At 38.7% G+C, this 26,907-nt stretch overlaps 2 protein-coding genes across 2 annotated transcripts in view; one reads left to right on the top strand and one right to left on the bottom strand.

Annotated features, from left to right (window-relative positions):
• The first annotated feature begins 64 nt into the window (after window positions 1-64).
• Window positions 65-26,331, top strand: LOC115221288 (programmed cell death protein 5-like). The gene is made up of 5 exons (XM_029791437.2): window positions 65-225; window positions 15,444-15,558; window positions 19,878-19,969; window positions 23,796-23,867; window positions 26,167-26,331. Exons 1-5 carry the CDS (start codon window positions 160-162, stop codon window positions 26,212-26,214), a joined length of 393 nt encoding a protein of 130 aa, XP_029647297.1. The 5' UTR covers window positions 65-159; the 3' UTR covers window positions 26,215-26,331.
• LOC115221286 (coiled-coil domain-containing protein 90B, mitochondrial) overlaps window positions 25,624-26,907 on the bottom strand; it is a 33,738-nt gene continuing 32,454 nt past the window's right edge. The window contains exon 8 of the mRNA XM_029791435.2: window positions 25,624-26,771. Coding sequence (XP_029647295.1) covers window positions 26,716-26,771 — 56 coding nt within the window. The 3' untranslated portion in view covers window positions 25,624-26,715. The remainder of the gene's footprint in view (window positions 26,772-26,907) is intronic.

The raw sequence follows: 26,907 nt of genomic DNA, 5'->3' as shown, positions 1-26,907 counted from the left end.
GTGAAATGTAAAAAAAATTATAATATTACTTGTGACTACATATCGAACGTAAGTTAATGCACATTCCCAGATAAAGGTGTCACGTGCTTAGCAGTTTAGTCCTGCCATTAATTTTAGGAATTTTTAGTCTCGTTTCTCTGTTTTTGAAGTAAAGTCGATATGGCTGATCCAGAATTAGAGGCGATTCGCGCTCGCCGAATGGCCGAGCTTCAGAGACAAAGCGGGGTAAGTTAAATTAACGAAGAAATTTAACTTGTTACTTTTTATTTGCAAAAAAAAAAAAAAGAAAAATTATCGATCTTATAATGCAGCATTTAGTGATAAATGTCAATCACTTCGACAATGCTTGTTTCAGATGTTGTTATTGTTTAGCTGGACTCACATCAGTGACTAGCATTCCAACCACGACCGTCGCAACTTGTATATCTAGGACTACATTGTCCAATTTGTTATTACTCTTTTAAGTCGATAGGCTGCGATTTTTTGCAAGTCAATCGACGACGTAAAGGAGCCTCTCGTTAGTTCAGCGTGGTTCTAACGGGGATTATAAATGTGGGGAAAAAAAAAAAACGGCTTGACCAAATTATATTTCAACTATAAAATAATCCCTTTGATAGTCATTATAGATGTCTTTCTTTAAAAATTAAATGTAACTGTAACACAGTATTTCGTTGAATTCATTGTCAATTTGTCTCAGTTTAACTCTTTGTCATTAGGAATGGGTTATGGTTAATATCTAGATCCGCAGCAGACCCTCGTGTGGATTTGATAAATTTGACAGTCTGTATTGCACGTTTTTAATATCTAAGGCGATTTTTCTTGGAGTCTTTAAAAAAAAATTAAGTATATGATTGTTGATACCATAATTGCATTGATATGAAAGCGGTAATTGATTCAGTTGAATAATTATATGCGAGCATCTTAGTTTACAATAGAAGAAAGGTGTATGAAATGATAGCGGCTCATAGATGCCTTTTTTGAACATCGTGTGGATGTAATATGAATACATTATAATTAGTTTAGTTTGGGTTAAGTTTATGCGTCAGACGCTTCTAGAAATATTGTCTTATGTTCTGTTAACGATAAGTGTAAATCTTTAAACACGTTAATTCAGTCTTAATAGCTCATCGTAAATCCATTTAACCTGTTTATCCCAAGCACAGTTTAAAAAAAGATTAAGCCAGTTATATCTATTTTTACAACTGCGAGGAAATCTGCATTTCGAGGAAGTCTAATAAGACCAGAACCTGTCAGAAATCGTCTCTCGCAACTGCTGAAAATAATATTTGTGAATGAATATTGCTTTAGCTCACCGCATAATGGTTTTTGCTTTTAGTATTGAACTGCAAAACCTATTGAGTGTCATTACGTATATATAAAACAGACTTCTGTGCAGTTTCTACCAATTAATTTCTGTTGGATACATTAATCAACCTTAGACGACAGTAGAAGACATTTGGTGAAAGTGCTGTGCACTAGGATTGAACTCAGTTGTGAAGCGAGTTTATTAGCTTTTGATGCACTTGCTTTAAGTATGTAATCACTCTCCTATTATTCTCTTCTCTCATTTGGGTATCAGCAACAAAGACTTCCGGCTCGGTTTCCCTCTCTTATTCTTCTAAATATATAGCTACTTGCTTTGTTTTGGGGTCTTCAACTCCTAATGGGATTTAAAATTGGATGAGCGTGCAAGTATGACCACTGCTGCTTTCTTCCAGAGATAAAGAAGAATTAACACCCCCAGTCTGGAACTGGTATTTTATTTACCAAACCGTATAGGATGGAAGACAGTTTCTCTTGAGGGGATTTGAACTCAGAAAACGGAGAAGCATAGCAAATGTTGCAAACACTCCAGCAACTTTGCCAGTTCACTGTCAGCATTTTTTACTGCTCTTTGAAATTCTCCAACCACTAAACACTCGTTGATAAGTGCCATTGCATGAAACTCTTGGACCTTGAGCCACTTTATTACTCTGCTAAATATTAAAAATATACATATACTCATACTTTTGATTTCTAGTTTTCCTGTTTGCATCAACATACCTGTGTGTGTGTGTGTGTATATATATATATATCATCATCATCATCATCATTTAGCGTCCGTTTTCCATGCTAGCATGGGTTGGACGGTTCAACTGGGATCTGGGGAGCCCGAAGGCTGCACCAGGCCAGTCAGATCTGGCAGTGTTTCTACAGCTGATTTTATGTGCCACCGACAAAGGTGCCAGACGAGGCTGGCGAACGGCCACGCTCGGATGGTGTTTTTATGTGCCACCGACACAGGTGCCAGACGAGGCTGGCAGACGGCCACGCTCGGATGGTGTTTTTATGTGCCACCGACACAGGTGCCAGATGAGGCTGGCGGACGGCCACGATCGGATGGTGTTTGTTACGTCCCCAAAGCACGGAGGCCAGTCTATGCGGTACTGGCTACGGCCACGTTCGGATGATTTTCTTGTGTGCCACCGGTACTGGTACCACAAAGATACAAATCCATTGATGTTCATCTATTTTGATTTGTTTTGATTTGATTTGATTTTCACTTGCCTCAACAGGTCTTCACAAGTGTCACAAGAAGGAAGGTATGCACAGGTGGACTGACTACGTCCCAGGTAGGGGCCACGGGTTATGGCCTGACTAGTCTTGCCGGGTCTTCGGATGGTGTTTTTATGTGCCACCGACACAGGTGCCAGATGAGGCTGGCGAACGGCCACGATTGGATGGTGTTTGTTGCGTGCCCACAGCACGGAGGCCAGTCGACGCGGTACTGGCTACGGCCACGTTCGGATGGTTTTCTTGTGTGCCACCGGCACTGGTACCACAAGATACAAATTCCATTGATGTTCATCTATTTTGATCTGATTTGATTTGATTTGATTTTCACTTGCCTCAACAGGTCTTCACAGGTCTTCACAAGTGTCACAAGAAGGAAGGAAGGTATGCACAGGTGGACTGACTACGTCCCAAGTAGGGGCCACGGGTTATGGCCTGACTAGTCTTGCCGGGTCTTCGGTTGGTGTTTTTATGTGCCACCGACACAGGTGCCAGATGAGGCTGGCGGACGGCCACGATCGGATGGTGTTTGTTATGTGCCCACATCACAGAGGCCAGTTGATGCGGTACTGGCTACGGCCACGTTCGGATGGTTTTCTTGTGTGCCACCGGTACTGGTACCACAAAGATACAAATTCCATTGATGTTCATCTATTTTGATTTGGTTTGATTTGATTTGATTTGATTTGATTTTGATTTTCACTTGCCTCAACAGGTCTCCACAAGTGTCACACACTTGCCTCTGCCTCAACAGGTCTTCACAAGTGTCACACACTTGCCTCTGCCTCAACAGGTCTTCACAAGTGTCACACACTTGCCTCTGCCTCAACAGGTCTTCACAAGTGTCACACATATATATTATATATATATATATATATATATATATTTACAAATGAGGGTGAAAAAAATTTGATATTAATTTAATAATACCATCAATTTAACACCAAGTGGCTTAGCACATAAGAACCAGGGATACAATACAAATTATACATAAATATGAGAGAGTAACCACTATGTGGTCGACTCTAGTGCTAAAAATAGATCCGCTATGGTATAGCCACTAAAAATTGTTTCAAGGAGAAATACCACAACATTTAACGTAGGGCAAGTGAAAAATAACGAAAAATAGATTTTTTCGTTATTTTTCACTTGCCCTACATTAAATGTTGTGGTATTTCTCCTTGGAAACAATTTTTAGTGGCTATACCATCGCGGATCAATTTTCAGCACTAGAGTCGACCACATAGTGGTTACTCTCTCATATTTATATATATATATAAAGGATGTATTATAATACTATTCCACATATACAAAAACAGCCATACCAACTGTCCAACATACCTCCATCATCAGCTGACCCACGGATAAACGGATATGGTTTCAACTCCAGTGCAGTACCATTCAGTCCGGCGGTGTCAACAGGACTAAAATAAGTGTTGTTTGGAAACAAACATACCAAAGAAACTACAACTTTCAAACACATTTACCCTATGTACAACCGTATTGGTAAATAAATTTAATAAGTAAATTACAACCAACTCCTAAATACGTAACTAAACAGCAACAAATCCATTAAGTCATACAAAAATTATATTCCCTACTGTCTTCCATAGTATAATATAAAAGTGAAAGCTTAATAACCACATTCATTCAATCAATCAAATTAAGGCAGGATTAAAAACTAGCTTTAATAATCTACAAAGAAACACAAACTGATGTACATCGTATTGGTATTAAAAGTAAACCTGCAATAACTAAATTATATGCTAAATCGCAACCAATCTTTAAGTTCATATAAATAACCAGTCTTCCATAGTTACTACTATAATAAAAAAAGTTAAAGCTTTATATAAATCTCTTCAAAACAAAACAAACATGATTGAATTTAACTAATCTCTATATATATAAACGGCAAAATGTCTGTGCGTGTGTCCTTTATACAAATCCACAATTTTTCAGTTAGGGGGCTTGCACTTTCTAGTCATTCAAAACCGTCCAAGGGTGGTCGTACACATCTTTACATTTCCCTGGTCACCCTGTAAAGCCATTAAAAAATCAATAGAAGTGACTTTTTTGTGAATTTTCTATCCAAAGCCCAATCAAAATGCCTGAAACTTGATACGCCAATTGAATGCCAGCTAGCTGTATGTGATTGGTCGGAGATTTGGACAGTACTCGCGTGTATGTGCGCACGCACGCACGCAGCTGTATATGCATGCACTAGCACTATGATCCGGCAACGCCGGGTCATAGTGCTAGTAATATAATAATTATGAGTGAAATGCATTATTTCATCATTCAGAAGTTAATAATAAAACACTACATACTCATTAATATATCACCACTACAAGCTATAATATTAAATTACAAGTAACTAATAGAAACATAAAATTTTATTAAATAGGAACTAATAAAAGTACTTGTAATTAACTATTATCAATAAAACCATGCTATGTTTAAAGCTAATTGTATATATATATATATGTGGCCGTAGCCAGTACCGCATAGACTGGCCTCCGTGCTTTGGGGACGTAACAAACACCATCCGATCGTGGCCGTCCGCCAGCCTCATCTGGCTCCTGTGTCGGTGGCACATAAAAACACCATCCGAGCGTGGCCGTTCGCCAGCCTCGTCTGGCACCTGTGTCGGTGGCACATAAAAACACCATCCGAGCGTGGCCGTTCGCCAGCCTCGTCTGGCACCTGTGTCGGTGGCACATAAAAACACCATCCGATCGTGGCCGTCCGCCAGCCTCATCTGGCTCCTGTGTCGGTGGCACATAAAATCACCCACTACACTCTCGGAGTGGTTGGCGTTAGGAAGGGCATCCAGCTGTAGAAACACTGCCAGATCTGACTGGCCTGGTGCAGCCTTCGGGCTCCCCAGACCCCAGTTGAACCGTCCAACCCATGCTAGCATGGAAAACGGACGCTAAATGATGATGATGATGATGATGATGATATAAAGTTAATCAAAACATGAAAACACAAAAACACAATGTGAGAACGTGGAGCAAGGAAAGGAAAGAAAGAAGGAGGATTTAATGTTTCGAGCGGAGCTCTTCGTCAAAAACGTAGAAAAAGGAAAGATCCAAGGAAGGGAAGATGGAGGGAAAAAAAATCACCAACGATACACACACGGTAACGACGGGATTCTTTCAGTTTCTGTCTCCCTAATCCACTCACAAGGCATTGGTGGACCCGAGGCTATAGTAGAAGACAGTTGCACAAGGTGCCACTCAATGGGATTGAAACCGGAACCATGTGGTTGGTAAGCAAACTACTTACCACTGTCACGTCTGTGCGCACACACACATATATATATATGTACATATATATATATATATATATGTACATATATATATATATTATATATGTACATACATATATATATATTGTATATATGTACATATATATATATGTATATATGTACATAATATATATATATATATATATGTATATATGTACATATATATATATATATATATATGTATATATGTACATATATATAATATATATATATATATATATATGATATATGTACATATATATATGTACATATATATATATATATATATATATATTATATATATGTATATATGACATATATATATGTACATATATATATATGATGATGATGATATATATATGTATATATGTACATATATATATGTATATATGTACATATATATATGTATATATGTACATATATATATGTATATATGTACATATATATATGTATATATGTACATATATATATGTATATATGTACATATATATATGTATATATGTACATATATATATGTATATATGTACATATATATATATGTATATATGTACATATATATATGTATATATGTACATATATATATATGTATATATGTACATATATATATATGTATATTGTACATATATATATGTATAATATATATGTATATGTACATATATATATATGTATATATGTACATATATATATATATGTATATATGTACATATATATATATATATGTATATATGTACATATATATATATATATGTATATATGTACATATATATATATATATGTATATATGTACATATATATATATATGTATATATGTACATATATATATATATGTATATATGTACATATATATATGTATATATGTACATATATATATATATGTATATATGTACATATATATATATATGTATATATGTACATATATATATATATGTATATATGTACATGTATATATATATGTATATATGTACATGTATATATGTACATATATATATATATATGTATATATGTACATATATATTATATATATATATATATATATATATATGTATATATGTACATATATATATATAATATATATATTATATATATGTATATATGTACAATATATATATATATATATATGTATATATGTACATATATATATATATAATGTATATATGTACATATATATATATATTATATATATATTATATATATATGTACATATATATAATATATATATATATGTACATATATATATTATATATATATGTACAAAGCACCATCCGAACGTGACCGATGCCAGCGCTGCCTTGACTGGCTTCTGTGCCGGTGGCACGTAAAAAGCACCCACTACACTCACGGAGTGGTTGGCGTTAGGAAGGGCATCCAGCTGTAGAAACACTGCCAGATCAGACTGGAGCCTAGTGCAGCCTCCTGGCTTCCCAGACCCCGGTCGAACCGTCCAACCCGTGCTAGCACGGAAAACGGACATTAAACGATGATGATGATGATATATATCATCATCATCATCGTTTAACGTCTGTTCTCCATGCTAGCATGGGTTGGATGGTTCGACCGGGGATCTGGGAAGCCAGAAGGCTGCACCAGGCTCCGGTCTTATCTGGCAGAGTTTCTACAGCTGGATGCCCTTCCTAACGCCAACCACTCCGAGAGTGTAGTGGGTGCTTTTTACGTGCCACCTGCATAATGTAATAATAATGTTCGTCCTTCGGGTTCGAAGATGACCATTGACATCATTTGGTGGAATTGCTGCTATGAGACCGGAGGTGGCTGGTGAGGCCTATCCGGGCAAGAAAGCCCCTCCCACAGGTGGGGCAGAAGTGTGTAGGGTCTGTGCTATTGGTGCAGGTGGCTCTGGCTTTCCGCATCTGGCGTTTCTGTTCTGCTGACTGAATCCGTCTCTCCTTGGCTGTCTTTGCTCCTGTGGTGATTGCGCTGCGCCAGGATGAGCGGTCGGCAGCAAGTTTCTCCCAAGTCACTGTGCCGATGGAGAAGTCCTTGAGAGAGACTTTGAGACTGTCCTTGAAGCGCTTCTTCTGCCCTCCGACTTTGCGTTTGCCTTGGCTGAGTTCACCGTAGAAGAGCTGTTTTGGGATGCAAGTGTCGGACATGCGGGAGACGTGGCCTGATCGTGATGGTGATAGGGAGATCTGCCTGCTTCAGAACTTCCATGTCTGGGACTTTGTCCTGCCAGCGGATGTGAAGGAGGTTCCAAAGACACCTGAGGTGGAAGTGGTTTATCTGGCGCTCGTGCCTTCGATAAGCAGTCCATGTCTCGCAGCCGTATAGTAGGGTGGTAAGCACGACTGCCCAGTAGACTTTCAGCTTGGTGTTGAGGCTGATTCCTCTCCGCTCCCAGACTTGCTTTCGCAGTCTCCCAAACGCGCTGCTTGCCTTGGAGATTCTGTTGATGATTTCAGCATCTATGTTGGCATTGCAGGAGAGAGTGCTGCCCAGGTAGGTGAAGTTTTCCACCGCTCGTAGGATCCGTCCGTTCACCTTTATCTGAGGCTCATGGTATTGTTTGCCAGGGGCTGGCTGAAACATCACTTCGGTTTTCTTGACACTGATGGTGAGACCGAAGTTGTCACGGGCTGATGAGAACCTGTCCATCCCGAGCTGCATCTCCTGCTCATCGATTGCGTTAAGGGCGCAGTCGTCAGCAAAGAGAAAGTCTCTGATGATTGTCTCCCTCACCTTTGTGACAGCCTGCAATCTTCAGGAGTTGAAAAATTTCCCGTCTGTCCTGTACTTGATGTCGATACCGGACTTGCAGTCCCTGAAGGCGTCGGACAGCATTGCCGAGAACATGATGCTGAACAGTGTTGGGGCCAGGACACAGCCCTGCCTGACTCCGTTGGTCACCTGGAAGACTTCAGATGAGTTGCCATCTTCAAGGACTCTGGCTGTCATTCCGTTGTGGAACTGGCGGACAATTGCAGTAAATTTGCTGGGGCAACCAAATTTTCCCATGACCTTCCAGAGTCCCTCCCTCCCGACTATCGAAAGCCCTGGTGTGGTCAAAAAAGGTCATGCAGAGGTCAAGGTGCTGCTCCATGCATTTCTCCTGGAGCTGGCGGGCGGCGAATATCATGTCAGTGGTCCCTCGACCCGCGCGGAAGCCACACTGGCTCTCAGGGAGAAGGCCTTGCTCCAAGTGTTCCAGAAGGCGGTCAAGCAGGACTCGGGCCAGGATCTTGCCTGCTATGGACAAGAGGGAGATTCCTCGGTGGTTGTCGCAGGACTGCCGATCTCCTTTCCGCTTATAAATGTGGACGATTGTTGCATCCTGGAAATCTTGAGGGAGTTGTTCCCTGTCCCACATCGACTGGAACAGGCTGGTGAGCTGACTGATCATGGTGGGGCCGCCCGACTTGAACACCTCTGCAGGGATGGCGTCAGAGCCTGGAGCTTTGCCGGTGGACATTTTTTTGATGGCTCTGCTCACTTCCTCGACTGCAGGGGGAACAGCCAGCTCGTGGTTTGTCGGCACCTGGGGGAGTCGTGCGATGGCTTCCTCGTTGATCTGGGCTGGTCGGTTGAGCACGATGTTGAAATGCTCCGCCCAACTCTCCAGGATCAGCCTCTTGTTAGTCAGGAGTGAGGTTCCATCCGAGCTGAGCAGGGGGGTTGATCCAAAGGAGGACTGCGGTCCATAGACAGCTTTCAGCACCTCGTAGAATTTCTTGGCGTTTGTCTGCGTATCCCTGAATTTGTCTGAATACGCAGACAAACACGATATATATATATATATATATATCATCGTCATGATTTAGTGTCCGTTTTCCATACTTGCATAGGTTTGACTGGAACTGGTGGGCTGGAGAGCTGTGCCAGGCTTTAGTCTGGTTTGGCTTTGTTTCTATGGCTGGATACCCTTCCTAATACCAACCACTCATGGAGTGTAGTAGGTGCCTTTCATGTGTTTGCAGCACTGGCCATGGCTACAATTTCACGTGGCTTGACGTGTCTTCTCAAGCACAGCAAATTGCCAAAGGTCTCAATTGCTTGTCATCACCTCTGTAAAACTCGACCAACCACACGTACTTATTGTATGTTTTGCTTGTTCACTGGTTTGCTGTGGTATACCACTTTGGGGACAACTTTCTCATAGCACTGGGTGTTGAAACACTTGATAGTCATAGATAGGCAAGACAACTTGCCCCCAATCCTATTCAGGACTGATGGATACTAATTTGCCGTTTTTGTGACTTATCCACCTTGCATACCTTAACTGAACAGGCAGTTGACCTGAACTGCCAGTCTATGACCATATAGAAATAATGTGAAAGCCATCTGCTTGTATGCCAAGATGATACATACGTAAGATTAAGTTCAATTATAAATTAAAAGCAGTATGTGTGGTCAATAGTGTTTACAACACTGGTGCTGCTTTAAATTTGTAATTGAACTTAATATTATGAATGCATCACCATGTAAACCAGCAAATGGTTTTCACACTATTTGCATATAATCATAGATTAGCGATTCAGTTCATCTCAGGTTTAATTCAGGCATGTGATGTTGGTAAGCCAGAATGATGGCAAAATATTGGTATCCATCATTCCTGAATGGGATTGGAGGCAAGTTGCCTCACCTGTCTATAGCTTTCAGGTGTTTTAATGCCCAGTGCTATGAGGGTGTTGTCCCCAAAGTACTATACTGCAGCAAGCCAGCAAACAAACAAAATGCATACAATGAGTATGTGTGGTTATTAATGTTCACAACAGAAGTCTTGCTTTTAATTTGTAATTGAATATATAGATATGATGTATTTGTTTAACCCCTTAGCATTTAAAACTAGTTATATCACCGTGGCAATGACTAGTGACCGGGACCTTTGGAAATATGCTGTGCTTGAGAAGACTCGGCAAGCTCAAGTGGGACCATAACCTTGTGGCCTATGCCAGGGGTGTAACCAGCCCACTTATGTGTACCTTTCCTTCATTGGACACTAAACTCTGCTTGCAAAGACCTGTTGAGGCAAGTGAAATCGAAATCAAATTCGATGACTGGCATCCTTGCTAGTGGAGCGTTAAGAGTACCATATGAGCGTGATCATTGCCAGAGCAACAAGCTGGCCTCCGTGCTGATGGCATGTAAAAAGCACCATTCGAGCGTGATCGTTACCTGCGTCGCCTTACTGGCACTTGTGCTGGTGGCACGTGGAAAAACATTCAAGCAAGGTTGTTGCCAGTGCCGCTGGACTGGCTCCTGTGCAGGTGGCACGTAAAAAGCACCATTTGAGCATGGCTGTTGCCAGTACCGCCTGACTGGCCCTCATACTGGTGGCATGTAAAAGTATCCACTACACTTTCAGATGGTTGGCGTTAGGAAGGGCATCCAGCTGTAGAAACTGCCAGATCAGATTGGAGTCTGGTGCAGCCGTCTGGTTCGCCAGACCTCAGTCAAATCGTCCAACCCATGCTAGCATGGAAAGCGGACGTTAAACGATGATGATGATATCTGTCCTAAATATTTTACCTGTTTTATATTCCAACCAACCAGATCTGGCCTTTTACTGATGCCCTACAATGTTGTTCTAAAAATAAACAATCACATCAACATTTCAAAGTTACAAAATAATGCATGATTAATTCAAAACAGTGTGAGTGAATAAGCATTATGACAGAGTTATTTGAATGCTAAAAGGGCTACATAATATTTTCTTTTACTAGTAACACTAATCTTTCATTGCATATTTATATTTGTCAGTATGTGATTGCTTCACACACACACACAAACAATGGGCTTCCACATAATTTCCATCTACTAGATTCACTCACAAAGCATTGGTTGGCCCAGAGCTATAGTAAAAGACACTTGTCCAAAATGTCACATTATGGAACTGAACTTCAAACCATGTGATTGCAAAGCATGCTTCTTAACCACACAGGCATGTTTGGGAATTTTTTTAAAATACCATGTTAATTAAAGGGGCAAAACAAATTCTCTGTGCAACTCATAAGAAGCTTGGAAATAGTAGACACAAGTAAAATGACGTGTGGCTTGTCAGGATTATGAATGCAGAACCTTATGTTTCACTACTGCCCTCTATTCATAAGTCATAATTTATAAATAGAAATAGTCATAGGCTTTATTTCTAAATTCACTGTTGCTTTATTGTTGTGCATTTGCTGTAAATGTTAGTAAAATATATATAAATAAGTAATTGAATAATGCTTCACTTAGTTATAGTTTCATAAATATACATGTATACATATGCGCATACATACATGTGTATATAAAAGCACAGCTGTAGCTGTGTGGTTATGAAGTTTGCTTCTCAATAACATGGTTTTGGGTCCAGAGGCACCTTTGACAAGTGCCTTGCACTAAGTCCCAACCCAACCAAAGCTTTTATCATCATCGTTTGACGTCCGTTTTCCATGCTAGCATGGGTTGGATGGTTCAACTGGGGTCTGGGAAGCCAGAAGGCTGCGCCAGGCCCAGTCTGATCTGGCAGTGTTTCTACAGCTGGATTCCTTTCCTAACGCCAACCACTCCGAGAGTGTAGTGGGTGCTTTTTATGTGTCACCTGCACAGGTGCCAGACGAGGCTGGCAAACGACCACGATCGGATGGTGCTTTTTACGATCCTGGCCGTTTGCTAGCCTCGGTGGATTTAGCAGATGGCAACCAGACGAAGCCTGTTGTGTGTTTATGTATGTATGTATCATCATCATAATCATTTAACATCCATCTTCCACGCAAGCATGAGTAGGACAGCTCACAGGATATGACCAGGTAGAAAAACTACCCTATGCTATTGTATCTGTTTTGGTAGGGTTTTTACGGCTGGATGTCCTGCTTAACACCAACCACTCTGCAGAGTGGACCCAGTACTTTTTACGTGGCACTAGCACCGGCAAAAAATCAAATTTTTTTTTTTTTAGTGAAAATTGTGTGGGTGTCAATATAGAAATTGACTATAATGTTGTTATTTAGCCTCGAATAAACACTGATACTGCAAACATATCATCAAAGATATTCCACCCTTCAGCAAACTGTCTTTTTAAGGATAATCTAAGACATTACATACAATGGGCGTGTGATTTAGGTAGGGGGATACTTTGGCTGCTATTTTTAGCGTGTCGAGCGGCCAGGTAGAGGCTCTTTCATTGGTTCAATTGTGTGATGAGATTGTTTTACACATATATGTAATATGTATATATATATCATCGGCAGAAGTTAGAGAGTAAGTTAAAAGCTGAGAGTTTCATGTATTGGCACTTATCAGACATGAATTTGTCCATTTTCATTCTGTAACTTCTGACAGAATAACTTCTATAATACAAAATTTTGTCAAAAACATTAAGAGTAAACCCTGTTCCATGTGACACATTCTACCAGTATTGGAAGTCTGAAAGTGTTTAGTTAAAAAAAATTAATTAAATAATCTGTACATCAAAGTTGACCTCAGCGAAATTTGAACTCAAAAACATAAAGACAGACGAAATACCGTTAAGCATCTCACCCGGCACGCTATCGTTTCTACCAGCTCACTGCCTTAGAAAGTAAACATTCATTTTAGAAATATATTCTTTATTTTTATAGCTGAAGCATTACTCTCTTACTTCCTTACTGACATGAAATTTCGTATCATTTTACCTCATAATTCTTCTTCTTCTAAATTTTGTTCAATGTGACTAGTTATTCTGAATTCCTCATTCATTTTCTATCATTTAAACCTAAGAAAGGTATACTTTAAATTTAAAATTAAAAAGTTTATGTTATTTGAAGGTGAATAGATATCTTACTACCCCACTTGAAGTCGCAGGTATTTTGATGTAACTTTTTTTTTCTACTGAACCAAGTCTAAAACTATTTATGCCAAAGTGTAGCTGAGGAGGTGTCCTCTTTAAAACTGTTAACAGTTTGCAATTTAGTTGAGAACTGAATTAGTGGTGAAGCTTGACGAAATGGTGGATACATGCATACATGCATACATACATACATGTGCATAATCATCATTTAACATCCACTTTTCCACGATTGCCAGGGTTGGATGGGGTTTATTGAGGCAGATATTCTACAGCCAGGTGCCCTTCGTGTCACCACCCTCACTCATTTCTCAAGCAAGGTAACATTACCCCACATCCAGATATGTTTTTTGCAGCAAATTTGAAAAGAATGACATTGCTTGCATAACAATGGTGACACTCAACTACAACTACCACACAGCATCAAGACAAAGAAACAACATACTCATATACACACCTCACACAAGCACACAGCATGCCAGTCCAGTCAAACCGTCCAACCCATGCCAGCATGGGCAATGGATGTTAAATTATTATGATGATGATGATGATACATATATAGCATCCAGTCCACAATGTAAAGTGGTTAGCATTTGGAAGGGCATCAAGCTGTAAAAATCATGCCAAAACTAACCATGGAATCAAGTACCCTGACCTCCTAATACGCTGCAAATCCCTTATTTTTGTTTGGAAAAAATGAGGTGTGGGGTCCCCCCCCCCCCCCGCAATCCCAGAATCATTGGAAATTTTTTTTTTTCGTTGAATGTGACTTCCTAATATTGCAAAATTAGGTTACGTAAAGTGAGCCTGGTAACTGATGGTTTAGGGGTATTGTTGTTTGTAACTTTTGGTGAGCCATGATGCAACTAAGAACATGGTAAAAATCCCTGCCATTAATTTGGTGTGGATGGATAATATCAAATAATTCATTCACAACATATATATTTAAATTAAACATGAAAAAAATTGAAATATTATCTTTCAGTATTTTATAGGATAAAATCTTAAATTATCAATTGACACATTTTTAATTATCTTATAACAGCAATGCCTGGAAAAATCATGGATTACATGGAAAAATGCAAGTATGAAAAATCATATTCTTAAGATTATAAACCTGGAAAAGTATAGGACAAGCTATTACTTCAAGTAAAGTAAAGAATAAGAAACTTTTTACTTAGAATATTGCACCTAAAATTAAAATTTGAATATTAAAACTTATTTTATTATAGTTTACAAATAACACTTATACTTATTTAACCCTTTTGTTACTGTATTTATTTGTGATGCTCTGTGTTTCTTTCAATTACTTTGATTATAACAAAGAATTTAGTAAAATAACTTAGTTATCATTCAGCTAGTGTTAGGAACATAAATTGTGACTAAGGTTTGGTGGAAGATTTTAATTCAAAACTTATGAAAACAAGACCTTTGTACTCAGAGCCATAGCCGGTTTCAGCCGGGTTGGTAATGAAAGGGTTAAGTAGAATTTGGCTAATTTACTACCTTAAATACATAATAAAAAAGTGACTAATTAGATAAACTTATAAATTAGCTGAACAGTTTTGTACAATAAATTTAAAAGATGAGAACTGTAAAGAGTGATGAATTAGAAGAACTGGCATTCTTTGCTGCAATATTTTAAGTAAAAAGTTTCTTATTCTTTACTTTACTAGAAGTAATAGCTTGTCCTATACTTTTACAGATGTAATAACTTGTCCTGTACTTTTCCAGGTTTATAATCTTAAGAATATGACTTTTCATGCTCACATTTTTCCATGTAATGTACTTATGCATGCATTTATATGTATTTATTTATTTAATTTACTTTCATTGTAGATGTCCAACAGTAATCACCGTAGTAAAGAAGAGACCGAACAGAAGCTTCAGCAACAAGAAGAGCTGAGAAATTCAATATTGTCTCAAGTATTAGATCAATCAGCCCGAGCTAGATGTATGTATCCTCATATGAATTCCTTATTTAATTCTTAATTGAAAATCATCACCACCATGCTTTATAACTGTTTTCTATGCTGGCACGTGTAGCATGGATTGGAAGATATTTTTCTCCAAGTTTAATTTTTGGCCTGGTTTCAATGGCTGGATGCCCTTCCTAATATCTATTTCTTTATTACCCACAAGGGGCTAAACATAGAGGGGACAAACAAGGACAGACATAGGTATTAAGTCGATTACATCGACCCCAGTGCGTAACTGGTACTTATTTAATCGACCCCGAAAGGATGAAAGGCAAAGTCGACCTCGGCGGAATTTGAACTCGGAACGTAATGACAGACGAAATACCGCTAAGCATTTCGCCTGGCGCGCTAACGTTTCTGCCCACTCACTTCACTGCGTGGCACTAGCACTACAGAGGTTGCCTTGCTGCCAGTAAGACTAAAGAGCCATCTGGGGTTCTACATTGTTGCTGCTTGAGTGCATTTTGTGGCATCAGTACTCGTGAGGCTGCCTTTCATCTTGGAATCCTGCAAAGCATAAGGGAGCCTCCCTCCCTTCCCATAATTGATTGAAGAAATTTATTGGGAGAGGATGGAAATGGGGAGATGTTGGGATGGGAGTAATGAAGATAGAAGGGAAAAGTAATGTTGGATTAGTGTAAAGGAGAGCAGGGACACGGTGGTAATAACAAGGTGGGTTGAATAGGTGAACTTAAGTGATGAGATAGGTCTGTCTGTCTGCCATGCAAGCATAATTTGGGCATGAGGAGATACAATGCTACTCCAGTTATATATGGGTGAGTAGAGTAGTGTGTGTAGGAAAGAGATGATGAGGATGATGTGCTAGGGATATCTTCAAGAACATGGTGACAAGAAAGCCAGGGTGGGTGAGTAGAGGTTATCAGAGAGTAGTCTCTCCTCACTCAAGTGTCATCATTTGAGAGTAATGAAGTCTTGGAGTCAGTATAATAGACTATATCTGCCACCAAAATTTGTTACCATGAGCTTATTAAACTGAATACTTGGTGAACGGGATCTGTAGCTTGGTTTAATTTCATATTTGAACACAATTTCATATTCAATAACATGCATGTGTTATCATCATCATCATTTAGCGTCCGCTTTCCATGCTAGCATGGGTTGGACGGTTCAACTGGGGTCTGGGAAGCCAGAAGGCTGCACCAGGCCCAGTCTGATCTGGCAATGTTTCTACAGCTGGATGCCCTTCCTAACGCCAACCACTCCGTGAGTGTAGTGGGTGCTTTTTACGTGCCACAGGCACAGGTGCCAGACGGGGCTGGCAAACGGCCACGGTCGGATGGTGCTTTTTACATGCCACCAGCACGGGGGCCAGGCGAGGCTAGCAACGGCCATGATCGGATGGTGCTTCTTACGTGCCACTGGCACAGGGGCCTGTCGGGGTGGCGCTGGCAACGTCCATGTTCGGATGGTTCGCTTACGTGCCACCGGCACTGGTATCACAGCTGCAATTTCCATTGATGTTGATCAATTTCGATTAACTTCAAGCTATGCAGTTTAATTCTTTCATGCCAGCATGGAAGGCAGACATTAAACAATGACGATGGACAATAGCCAAGTAGATAAAAGACCCATCGATGGTTTTTGAAGTAATTAATTTGTATGTTTGTATCCTGTGTTAGCTGTGATGTATCGGTGTTATTTAGAAGGATTGCATTGGTACTATGGTTAGGATGTCTGTCATGTTTACAGAAAATGTGGGTTCATGTCCCACTTTTTATAAATAATAGTGAGTAGAATATGGGCTTCAAATTCTGGCACATGGCCAGAAATTTTGGGGAAGGGGCTAAGTAGATTGACCCTACTGCTCAACAGGTATTTATTTTATTGACCCCCAAAAGACCTTGGCAGAATTTGAACTCAGTATGTAAAGACAGACAAAATGGCGCTAAGCATTTTACTCAGCGTGCTAACAATTTTACCAGCTCACCATAAAATATTGGTGAAAAGACTCCTTGGATGGAAAAAAATTCTAAGCTATAACATTTCAGTTGTACTTAGAATTTGGAGAATAAATAACAATAATAATAATTGTGTACAGTGCTCAGGTGCACTACAACTCATCTAAAGTGTATATATAATCAGGTGTAGTTTCGGTGGATTTCGGAAAGCATGAGGGCCTTAAAGGATGCAGTGTCATGGCAGTCAACAACTGACGCAGGCAGTTTATTCCATGCTTCAGCAACTCTCAGCGTGGAAAAATGTTTCCGAAAGTCATGGGAGCTGTGTTGTTTTCTGACTTTGTAGGCATGTCCACGTGTGTTAGACACATGGAGATCAAAAAGGTGTTCAGTGTTGTTGTTGGTGAGGTGGTTGATAACTTTGTGGGTGTTTACCAAGTCCGTCGCCAGACGTTCAGTGAATCCATGCCCAAGGAAACAAGGCGCTCAGAATATGGTAGGTGTCTGATGGAGAGTATGCGTTTGGTTGCATGTCTCTGGACAGATTCCAGGAGGTCAATGTTCTGAGCAAGATAGGGGTTCCAAACTGATGATGTGAATTCCAAGTGTGGTCGTACCATAGCTGTATACAGTTTTAAATAGATGGCTGGAGAGCGGCTAACAAAAGTCTTGCTGAGTGATGCCAAGACGCCCTCGGCCTTCTTGACAATTTTAGAGATATGCTTTGTCCAACGCAAATCACTACTGACAATGATGCCTAGGTCATGCTCGCAAGAAGATTTCTCGATATCAGTGTTGTGGAGGGAGTATGTGGACGCAGGGTTTTTTCTCCCAAAATGCATGGTGGAACACTTGTCCACAGCCAATTTCAGTTGCCAGTCTGTGATCCATTGCTGCATTGTGTCTAGGTCTGATTGCAGGAAAGAGTGGCAGACATCAGGATCTGTCCTCTTGATTTCAAGGTACAGCTTGATGTCGTCTGCATATTTCAATACTGTGGCATTCTTTAAATTGGCATCTATGTCATTAATGTATGCCACAAACAAGAGGGGACCAAGGATAGATCCCTGTGGTACACCCGATATACCCAAATGTTTGTATCAGCTAAGTATGTCTGACATCAGGGCAGTTTAACATTTTAATAGAGTAAATTTATTTACTCCGCACCTCCAGAAGTAAAAAAAAAAAAAAACAAAAGAAAAAGACTGGTCACCTTTCATAAACCTAAAGTGATGATTTTAACTAAAACATTAAATTTTAGTAATTTAGTAGCTGCTTTGATATGCCTTTGGTCTTTATACCCATAATCTACTAAAGAGCCAACAGGTAAAATTCTTCAGAATTTTTTTCTGGCCTAATGTTTTTCACAATCAAACTGGCCAAAAACAGCTACTATAAACACAGGGCTATTTTATTGCTCTGTTTATCTGTATGTTGTGCTTTTGATATGTTACTTTAGCTAACAGAATACCCTTCACTGCTTCTTTCAGGAAGAGATGTCTTATTAGTTTCATACTTAATATGCTAATACAATCTTTAAAAGTAAATTATTTTTAATGGTAGAACTTGAAGTAGGTAAAGTTATAGATATAAATAGTAGCATGCAGAATATTGTGTTAAAATCCCTTTGGATTCTAAAAAGTCAGGGTTTTTTAATGCTAATAGTCTACATGCTGTTATTTGTAGCTTTATCTAATTTGAGTTTCACTAAAAAAATAATTTACATTATAACTATTGTGGTTTCTAAATTCCTGTATTGTAAACAACCTAATATCTAAGACTATAACTAATCATCATTTAATGTCCATTCTCCATGCTGGCATGGGTTGGATGGTTTGACAGGAACTGGCCAATTGGAGAACAGTCAAGGTTCCATTGTTTTTTTTTTTCGACATGTTTTCTATGGTTGGATGCCGTTCCTGACGCCAACCACTTTAGGGAGCATACTGGGTGCTTTTAACATGGCACTTGCATTGGTACTTTTACATGAGCGCTTTTACATAATGTTGGCATGGGCACTTTTGGGTGCTTTTACATGGTGCCAGTATGGATGCTTATCCATGGCACTGGCACAGGTGTTTTTACATGGTGCTGGCGTGGACACATATGTAGCACTGGCACTCACAGGTCTGGAAAACTAGAACCTCAGCTAAGTGCTAATGGAGTTTAATTAAATAATTCTAAATGTCAAACAAAACACGATTACATGTCCTCTACTAAAATATATATTTTCAAGGCATGTTTTTTCTTTTTATCTAAACTACTTAATGGTTTTGCTGGCCTATTTAGAATATTAAGATTTGACACACATGACTATCATGCTGTTCTGAATAAAGTCACTTTAAAAAAAAACAATCATCTGTTTTCTCTTTCAGTAAATACCATTGCAGTTGCTAAACCAGAAAAGGCTAAAATGGTTGAGAGCATGTTATGTCAAATGGCAACAAGTGGACAAATTGCTGGAAAGGTTAGTATTGCACTATTATGTTATGAAAATGACTCAACTGTATGCAGTTTGGCAAGGTGTAGCTAGTTGGTTTGTGTTTGTACATAACTGTGTGTGTAAAGCGAAGGTACGTGGCTTAGTGGTTAGGCATTCGGCTCATGATCGCAAGGTTGTGAGTTCAGTTCCCAGTGATAATGTTGCACTTGAGCAAGACACTTTATTTCATGTTGCTCCAGTCCACTCAGCTGGCAAAAATGAGTCATTCATCATCATTGTTTGACCGTGGTCGAGACAATGGAATTTACCATGCTACGCCAGACTTCACGGTCCATCATGGCATTACGGAGGTCCTGTTGCTGGATGCCTGTATCCCTGGAGATTACATCAGGGTAGGAGAGTGTGCGCCCTCTGGTATTGCGAGTAGATGGCTTCCAGAGGAGAAGAGTAGAAATTACTTCTTTTTCAGCTCTACAACAATGTCCAGCAAACTGGACTCCTACCTTTCACAAGAGATGACACAGGTGGTAGTTTCCCATATATTTGCATTTTGGTTGGATGGCGCTTCCACGAGAGATTTTGAGCTCTCATAAGGAGGCGAGTGTAGGTTCCATCCAACCGCCTCTCAAGCTTCTTTGATAACGTCCAGGTTTCTGAGCCATATAGTAGAATTGGTTCGACTGTGGCTTTGAAGATTTCAAGTTTGAAGTCTCTACTTAGATTTGATGACCAGATCTTATGCATGTCATTACAGGCTGACCAGGCCATACCCTTTCTAGTTAGAAAGTCTTTTCCAGATGATGATATGTATGACCCAAGATATTTATAATCAGAAACCATATTTAAGGGTGCACTGTTGAGAGTGTGGATGATGCAATCACTGTTGGACAGGCACTTGTTTATGTATTCAGTTTTGGCCTTATTGAGGTAAAGACCTACACAATTTGAGGCTTGTTCAAGAGATTGTAAAAGAGACTGGGCATTGGAGAGAGAATCACTGATAAGAGCGATGTCGTCAGCAAAGTCAGTGTCTGTCAAGTACTCAGCTGGGTGTCTGGAACTTCTTCTTGGTTTTATTTCAAAGCCCTTGCCAGAGATGGTATCAACTGACATACGTAGCACATAACAACAATGATGAAAAGAAATGAGGCGAGTGTGTCTCCCTGCAGTATTCCGGCTTTGATTGAGAAAGATGATATTTCTCCGTCAGGGGTTAAGATGGTTGAAGACGTATCTGTGTAGAGGACCTTGATGGCAGAAATGATTTTGTCTGGTATCCCATAGAGCTTAAGGATTTCAAACATCTTGTACCTATCTACAGAATCGAACGCTTTAGAAAAGTCTACAAATACCATTGCAAGATCGCGATTAAATGCTTTTGATTCTTCAATAAGTCTGCGTAGGCATAGTATCTGGCTCAGCGTTGAGCGCCCATGTCTGAATCCATTTTGGTTCTTTTGGAGCAAAGGTTCAACAAAAAGGACAAGACGATTTAGGATCAGTTTGTTGTACAGTTTTACAGCAATTGACATTAGAGATATACCCCTGTAGTTGGTGACGAGGGATAAATCGCCTTTTTTGGGTATTGGAATAATTTGAGATTTGTGCCAAATCTTTGGAGCGACAAAGGTGGAAAGTGTGTGGTTGCAGAGGTTGAGCAAAAGTGTGTGAAATCTATCATCCTTCCAAATTATAGCTGGGATGTTGTCGGGACCAAATGCTTTCGAGGCTTTTAGTTGCTTGGTGGCTGCTGTTAGTTCAAATATGGTAAAAGGGGAGGTGTTGATGTCCAGTGTGTCTGATATAGGCACACTTGGAAGAGTGGGGTTATCAGGGACTTTGGCATTCTTCCCAAGGAGGTTTTTAAAATGGGTTGACCAATTTTCTAAATGCTTCTTAGCTGATCCCCCTTTAATTCTAATTGATGACCCAGAATTTTTGCCTGATAGGTCTTTGATGGATTTCCAGGCGAGATGGTGTTTTTTACTAATGTGCTCTTTGGATAGTTTACTAATTTTGCCATTGATAAAGTCGACCTCGGTGTTCAAGTAAGCCTCATCAAGATTCTTCTTGGCAGCTATGAGTTGGATCTTCAGTGACTGGGATGGACAACGGTGGTAAGCTAGTGATATAGACTTTAGATGATTTCTGGCTTCGATGACATTTGGGGAATTAGAAAAATGAGTAGTACCTGTATTTCAAAGGGTCTCACACTGTGTCACACTGAATCTCTCTGAGAACTATGTTAAGGGTACCCATGTCTGTGGAGTGCTCAGCCACATGCACGTTAATTTCACGAGCAGGCTGTTCTGTTGATTGGATCAACTGGAACCCTCTTCATTGTAATTGACAGAGCGACAGCGATATGTTTGTTACTAGTTGTAGGCATCTTGTACATAATGTGGGTCATGTCCTAAAATTTGCATCTATTTGGAAATTTGGGCTGCTACATTGAGCAGTTTGATTGATCTTCAACCATTTTTTCTGGCCATCTCTGCTTTAATCTTACACATCATTGAAGAAGAATAATTGGTGGGGGAATTTTGATAAAGTAATAATTACTTCACTTATTAGGAGTACTTTGTTAACCCTTTTGTTACCGCATTTATTTTGAGATGCTCTGTGTTTCTTTCAATTATTTAAAATATAACAAAGAGTTTAGTAAAATAACTTAGTTATCATGAAGCTAGTGTTAGGAACGTAAATTGTGACTAAGGTTTGGTGGAATATTTTAATTCAAAACTTATGAAAACACGACATTTTACCACAGAGCCAGTTTTGGCTGGGTTAGTAACAAAAGGGTTAAACAATCCCAGTGCTTCTTCTGGGGGAAGTTGAGAGAACCACTCACCTAGTGTACAGAACCCATATCTGGTATTTGTCTTTGACATCAATGCTTTGCATTTTTCTCACTTCAGTTCTGATTAAAGTTTTTTTTGGTGTTTGTTTAACCTCAGGTCAGCCCAGTCAACTTTGATTGAGTAGATTTATGATCAAAGACAATCTGCTTGTGACCACCCTGTCTCTTCAGACTGTAATCTAGGATTACATTATCAAATATGTCCTTGTTTGTAAAGTCAGTAAGATTTGGCTTGAGGGGAAATTAGCTATTTCTAGCGAGACAAATGACCATCTCATATATTAAACTACTTTTTGAACAGTTTAAAATGTAAGGGTTAATAATAATTACTTTTGGATATTTTTCCTTTCATTTATATTTCAGTAAGTTTGTTGTAACACAAATACTAGCTAATTATCAGTTCAGTGCTAAGGTAACAGTTAGATAAAGACTTTCCTTTACTCATGTGTTTGTAAGTTACATATAAAAGGATGTTGAATTGGTAGAATGAATAAGATGAAGCTAACTAAAACACATTACAATATTTAAATTTGTCCTATGACCTGGGTTAAATCCCAACTTTGTCATTCATTTTTACATGAAAACAATAAAAAGAACCAGTAATGCACTGAAGTTGGCTTAAATCTAGTTTCACAAGGAAAAATATAGTTGTTTAACTCCTTTGTTACCAACCTTGCTGAAACCAGCTCTTGCTCTGTAGTACTAATGTCTTGTTTTCATAAGTTTTGAAATCAAAATCTTCTACCAAACCTTAGTCACAATTAATGTTCCTAACACTAGCTGAATGATAACTAAGTTATTTTACTAAATTCTTTGTTATATTTAAAATAATTGAAAGAAACACAGAGCATCTCAAAATAAATACAGTAACGAAAGGGTTAATTGAAAAAATTAGCTTTACATCAAGCAAAATATTTTTGTTTTTCATACTATTTAATTTACAATTATTTTTGGCTGAGCAGATAATTATCTTCCTGTTTCTATTTGCAGCTTAGTGAAAACCATCTAATTAGTCTATTGGAACAAGTTAGTGAGCAAACGCAGCGGAAAACAACAGTAAAGGTAATAATTTTTTTTTTAATTAAAAAGTGCTTCACATCCATACAAATCTTGGTTTGATGAAACCCCTTGTGTGTGTGTATAGTAGTGTCCCTTTATGATACAAAAACGAGGGGAAAAAAGGTTTGTGAAAATAAGTATTAAGCTCAGTGGTGATGGGGCCATGTAAAAATCACCCAGTATACTCTATAGACTGGTTGGCATTAGGAAGGACACCTAGCTGTAGAAACCAAGCCAAAACAGACTGGTACCTGGTGCAAACCCTGGTCTTGCCAGTTCCTGTTAAACTGTCCAATCCATGCCAGCATGGAAAACTGATGATAAATGTTGATGTTCAGCTAAAACCCTAGACGTTGGTGTCCCGTCATGCTTGCAGTCATTGACTGAAACCAGTAAAAGAATATAACGGTTGAATATTTTCCCAAGCTTTGGCTCAACATATCTGATCTACCGTAACTAGATGTTCTTGATAAAATTAATCTTGTTAGGTTAATCACAAAAGTCTAGTAGCTTACATCAACACAGTTCATTCATTAAAAAAAAAAAAGAAAATGATGTGATGAGGTAAAATAGAGCCTTTATGTAGTTAAGATCTTCATCTAGCTTATCAGTTTTTCATTCTTAAAGTAGATTGTATAAAAAGTGTCAAGCTGTTGAAGAAAATAGAACTTAAAGACATTCTGCATATGTGGTGTGGATATACTGATTGCTAGTAATTGAAATGGGAAAAAGATTAAAAATGTCTTGAGTTAATTATGATGATAGTTAAACTAAGTTTGACAAGCTTTTTAAGTGTTTTGTAAAAATATGTATTATTTAATATTCAAATATTCTTTTTTTGTGAAACCATCATTTAACGTCTGTTTTCCATGCTGGCATGGGTTGGATGGCTTGACTGAAAACTGGTAAGCTGGAGAGCTGCACCAGGTTTCAATCTGATTTGGCATGGTTTCTACAGCTGGATGTCTTTCCTAATGCCAGCCACTCGAAGAGTGTAGTGGGTGCTTTTTATGTGCCAGTTATGGAACACTGGCATCAGCCATGACTGCAATCTCACTTGGCTTGACAGGTCTTCTCAAGCGCAGTATATTGCCAAGTATCGGTCACTTGTCACTAGCCTCTCTGAGGCCCAAAGTTTAATGGGTGCTTTTCATGTGCCACCAGCACGGATGCCAGGTATGTAACACCGGCATTGGCTACAACTGATTTCACTTGGCTTGACAGGTCTTCTCAAGCACAGTACATTGCCAAAAGTCTTGGTCACTTGCCTCTCTGAGGCCCAAAGTTTGATGGGTGCTTTTCATGTGCCACCAGCATGGACGCCAGGTATGTAACACTGGCATTGGCTACAACTGATTTCACTTGGCTTGACAGGTCTTCCCAAGCACAGAATATTACCAAGGGTGGATTTTATGTGCTACTGGTGTGAGTACCAGTTACATGAAACTGGCCATTGGCAATGACTGATTTCATTGGGCTTGACCGGTCTTCTCAAGCATGGCATATCGCCACAGGTCTCAGTCATTGAGGCTCAATGTTTGAAGATCATGCTTCATCACCTCATCCCATGTCTTCCTGGGTCTACCTCTTCCACAGGTTCCCTTCACAGTTAGAGAGCAGCACTTCTTCACACAGCTTAGTTTGTCATCGTAAGATGTAGTTTTCTATCTTTTGTCAGTTGTATTGTAAACTCATCAACAAAACCACTTTCTTTGCTATAATTATGCAAATTTTCTTACGTAAAAATTATAACAACACATTTTATGATCAGATTTTTATTAAACATTATAAAATAGGGTATTTTTTCCGTTTATCTGTATATCCAAGAGATGAATAACCAAGAAATAAATACAAGATAAGTTACCAATTGAGAGGATGGTGGATTGTACTTTGTTGACATTTGCAGTCTTTTGCCAGCATTTTGTAATATACCCGTGACTAAGTCACTTAGTTCTAAGTAGTGCAGTCCACCTAGCTGTTTGAAGGGACCACATAGTGGTTTGAGTTGTTACTACAAGCATTGCAAATTTAAAACCTCTTAGAATGCCAGGTTCACTTCTACCCTTAGGAAAATTAACTGGTGATAGATTGACATTCTAGCTTTAGAGATTCAGTCTTGTGGAAAGCAGAAATGTGCATCATTCAGGTGAATGGCAGAAATTCACAAAAACACCTTGATCCCAGTTTTTTAAAAAATATATACTTTATCAAATGCATAACAACTTAAATACATGTATCTGCCTATGTGTTATATAATTTCACATTAAAAATTCAAATTCTTTTTTTTTCCATATATTTTCAGTTTGACCGAAGAAGAGTTCAAATGGATGACTCTGATGATGACTATTAATTATATTCATATTCACACCTGGACTTATAACCATTGGCTAATTTTTTTTCCCACTTGCTTTCTCTTCAATTATATTCTAAAAAACAAAACAGGAATAAATCTGTATTTTTTTTTCTAGATATGGATGCATTTCTTTCTTAAATGCTTCTAGGTAAATACTACGTTGATTTTTGACTTAAGTAAACATCCGTCCATATTTTGTCTCGAAACACCATTTTATGTGATATTACAATTTTTTTCCATCCTTAAACTTGCAGACAAAGGAGCAGGTTATGCCTTATTTAATTAAAATATCTAAAGAAGAATGTCTGTGTGTGCACCTGAGCTTTTTAATGGAAGGGAGGGGAATTTTACCATTTAATTAATTCTTAGAAAAGCTCATATTCAGCAAACTTATGACCACTGGAAGTTTGTAAATTTCAAGTCTCTCCATTTGGTTCAACAGTGAAATAAAAAATATATTGATTTGTAAGTTCTTGTTGGATTGATTTTGAGTTGTGGTCAGGACCATAGACGATAAAAACCAAGAGAAATTGTCAGACACGAGAAAATGGTTCCTGGAAATAGACAAAGAAATAGGCGATAATAATATGTAAAACAAGATTTTCAATTCTAGTTTAAACTTATCTAAAAGCTAAACAAAAATTAATATGCAGATAGGTGAGTTTCACTGAAGCTACAAAAGTAACATTT

Source organism: Octopus sinensis, linkage group LG18, assembly GCF_006345805.1.
Source record: "Octopus sinensis linkage group LG18, ASM634580v1, whole genome shotgun sequence".
NCBI lineage: Eukaryota > Metazoa > Mollusca > Cephalopoda > Octopoda > Octopodidae > Octopus > Octopus sinensis.
Note: the sequence above shows the minus strand (reverse complement) of the source record. Positions and strands in the feature narration are given on the sequence as shown.

Excerpts from the sequence above, each read along its gene's own strand:
- LOC115221288 (XM_029791437.2), top strand. The coding sequence starts at position 160 with ATGGCTGATCCAGAATTAGAGGCGATTCGCGCTCGCCGAATGGCCGAG. Across the intron at positions 226-15,443 it reads AGCTTCAGAGACAAAGCGGG|ATGTCCAACAGTAATCACCG; the intron begins GTAAGTTAAATT and ends CTTTCATTGTAG. Across the intron at positions 23,868-26,166 it reads AGCGGAAAACAACAGTAAAG|TTTGACCGAAGAAGAGTTCA; the intron begins GTAATAATTTTT and ends ATATATTTTCAG.